Source organism: Erinaceus europaeus, chromosome 17 (assembly GCF_950295315.1).
Source record: "Erinaceus europaeus chromosome 17, mEriEur2.1, whole genome shotgun sequence".
Taxonomy (NCBI): Eukaryota; Metazoa; Chordata; class Mammalia; order Eulipotyphla; family Erinaceidae; genus Erinaceus; species Erinaceus europaeus.
In genome coordinates this window covers 8261837-8264411 of record NC_080178.1, presented here as the reverse complement: position 1 = coordinate 8264411, position 2575 = coordinate 8261837, and the positions used below count along the sequence as shown (strand labels likewise).

At 41.9% G+C, this 2575-nt stretch overlaps 1 protein-coding gene across 1 annotated transcript; it reads left to right on the top strand.

Annotated features, from left to right (window-relative positions):
• The first annotated feature begins 1403 nt into the window (after window positions 1-1403).
• LOC103110420 (olfactory receptor 5B21) lies at window positions 1404-2354 on the top strand. Its single transcript, XM_007519590.2, has one exon. The coding sequence runs from the start codon at window positions 1407-1409 to the stop codon at window positions 2352-2354; it is 948 nt and encodes a 315-aa protein (XP_007519652.1). The 5' UTR covers window positions 1404-1406.
• Window positions 2355-2575: the final 221 nt, after the last annotated feature.

Sequence of the window (2575 nt, the reverse complement as noted above, 5' to 3'; positions counted from 1 at the left end):
AGGAGCAGAGCCCATGGCTTCACACATGCAAGGACTGAGCTCTACTCACTCAGATGCCTTCCCAGCCACATGCCCCAGTTCTTACGATAACAATTTACAATGACTTCTTCAGGCCTTTCTACTTGATTGCTGAGCTTATTAGGCCTAAATCTTATCCTACAGAGGATTATTAAGCACTTTTGCTTCGAGGTATATAGTTGTCCGTAATTTATGGGTATATATATATATATATGTGTGTGTGTGTGTGTGTGTGTGTGTGTGTGTGTGTACTCAGTCACCTAGGCCCTAGCCTATATCTAGAGTCTGTAACTTTGTTAGAGAGTGCACCATTTGAAATAGAACTAGGTGATCTCATGTATTAGGAAAAGTCTCACCAGACTATCAGAACATCTCAGGCTTGGCTTTTCTGGATATAATCTGAAGCGAAAAGGCAGTGGCAGCATAATGTGGCATGGGGCCACGGGTTCCACTGATTTAGTTGAGGTCAGCAGAGACAGTATAACAAGTAGGACATCAAGAGGAGAGTCATCGAGAAATACAAGCAAAGTCCCAGAGGTTCCAGGACTGGGAGAAATATGGATTTTGAAGAGAATGGGGAAGTTTCCTTATCTTAGAGTTTAAGAAGGCAATCAGTAATAATTATTATAACCAAGTTTCTTGAGAGCTTGGTTTACTTTGAATATCCTATGTATGGTTAGGATTTACCATAGCAAATTTGACCTCACCATAATTTATGTCATTTAATGCTATCTACAAATAACTATATCTTTGATACTAACAGAACCAGTAGATTATGAACTATCTGCTCTAATGTTGTTGGTAACAGTATTTGAAAAATAAAAATTATTTCTAGAAATGTTTCAATAATGTAAGCCCAGTGTCAGAATTCAGTCAGTTGATAAATTTTAAGTACTGAGGGTCGGGCGACATCGCAGTGGGTTAAGCACACGTGGCGCAAAGTGCAAGGACTGGCATAAGGATCTCGGTTCAAGCCCCTGGCTCCCCACCTGCAGGGGAGTCGCTTCACAGGCAGTGAAGCAGGTCTGCAGGTGTCTGTCTTTCTCTCCCCCTCTCTGTCTTCCCATCCTCTCTCCATTTCTGTCTGTTCTATCCAACAATAACGACATCAATAACAACAACAATAATAACTATAACAACAATAGAGCAACAAGGGCGACAAAAGGCAAAATAAATAATAAAAAAGTTTAAATAAAAAAATTGAAGTGTTAAGTGCTTAGACTAAATGAATATCTACTCAGAACTGAGATCTAGGCAGTTAAAGAACCAAGCAGACTATCTTGTTGGCTTTAGCTGTCAATGTTTATATTACCCCATACATCCTTGAATTTCATCTTTGTTTCATTGACTCTTCTTCAATCACCAGGCTGTTATTCAAGTTGACCCGAATGGAGAATAACACAGAAGTGACAGAGTTTATCCTTTTGGGATTAACAGATGACCCCAATCTTCAGGTTCCCCTCCTCTTAATATTTTTGTTCATCTACCTCATCACTCTGGTTGGGAATGGAGGGATGATGGTCATCATTTCCTCAGACTCCCACCTTCACACACCTATGTACTTCTTTCTCAGTAACCTCTCCTTTGTAGATCTGGGTTACTCCTCAGCTGTAGCTCCCAAGATGGTGGCTGCACTGCTCACAGGGGACAAAATAATCTCCTACAGTGGATGTGCTGCTCAGTTCTTCTTCTTTGTGGGTTTTGCCACAGTTGAGTGCTACCTCCTGGCCTCCATGGCTTATGACCGCCATGCTGCTGTGTGTAGGCCTCTCCATTATACCACCACCATGACAGCAAGCGTCTGTACCTTTCTGACAACTGGCTCCTACATCTGTGGCTTTCTCAACGCATCCATCCACACAACAGATACCTTCAGACTCTCCTTCTGTGGTTCCAATGAGGTCCACCATTTTTTCTGTGACATTCCTCCACTCTTGGCTCTCTCATGTTCAGACACCAAAATTAGCAAGTTGCTTGTCTTCTTTGTAGTGGGCTTCAATGTCTTTTCCACCCTCCTGGTCATTCTCATCTCTTATTTCTTCATAGGAATCGCTATTCAAAGGATGCGTTCTACTGAAGGGCGGAAGAAAGCCTTCTCCACTTGTTTATCCCATCTCACTGCCGTCTCCATCTTCTATGGCACAATCATCTTCATGTACTTACAGCCCAGCTCAAGTCAGTCCATGGACACAGACAAAATAGCATCTGTGTTTTACACTGTGGTGATTCCCATGTTGAACCCCTTGATTTATAGTCTTAGAAACAAAGAAGTAACAAATGCTGCCTGGAAATTATTCAGCAAACTTTACCCATCATCTATAACTGTCAGTAGGTAGAAGGGAGGTCATTCCGGGAGAAAACTTTCCTCAGACCTAGTTGTAACTTCAATTTGGGGGATATGTAATAAGGCTCTAATTCTTTCTTCTCCAAGAATGGTAGTTATTTCTACTAGAGGAAGTCATTAAAATGTAGCTCTTGGAGGGGCCAGAGAAATGGCTCAGCAGTGGAATGATGAGTCCCTGGGTTCAATGCCAGGCACAGACACAGCATCAAAATT

Bases quoted from the DNA above. Each gene is read 5' to 3' on its own strand.
- LOC103110420 (XM_007519590.2), top strand. From the start codon at position 1,407: ATGGAGAATAACACAGAAGTGACAGAGTTTATCCTTTTGGGATTAACA.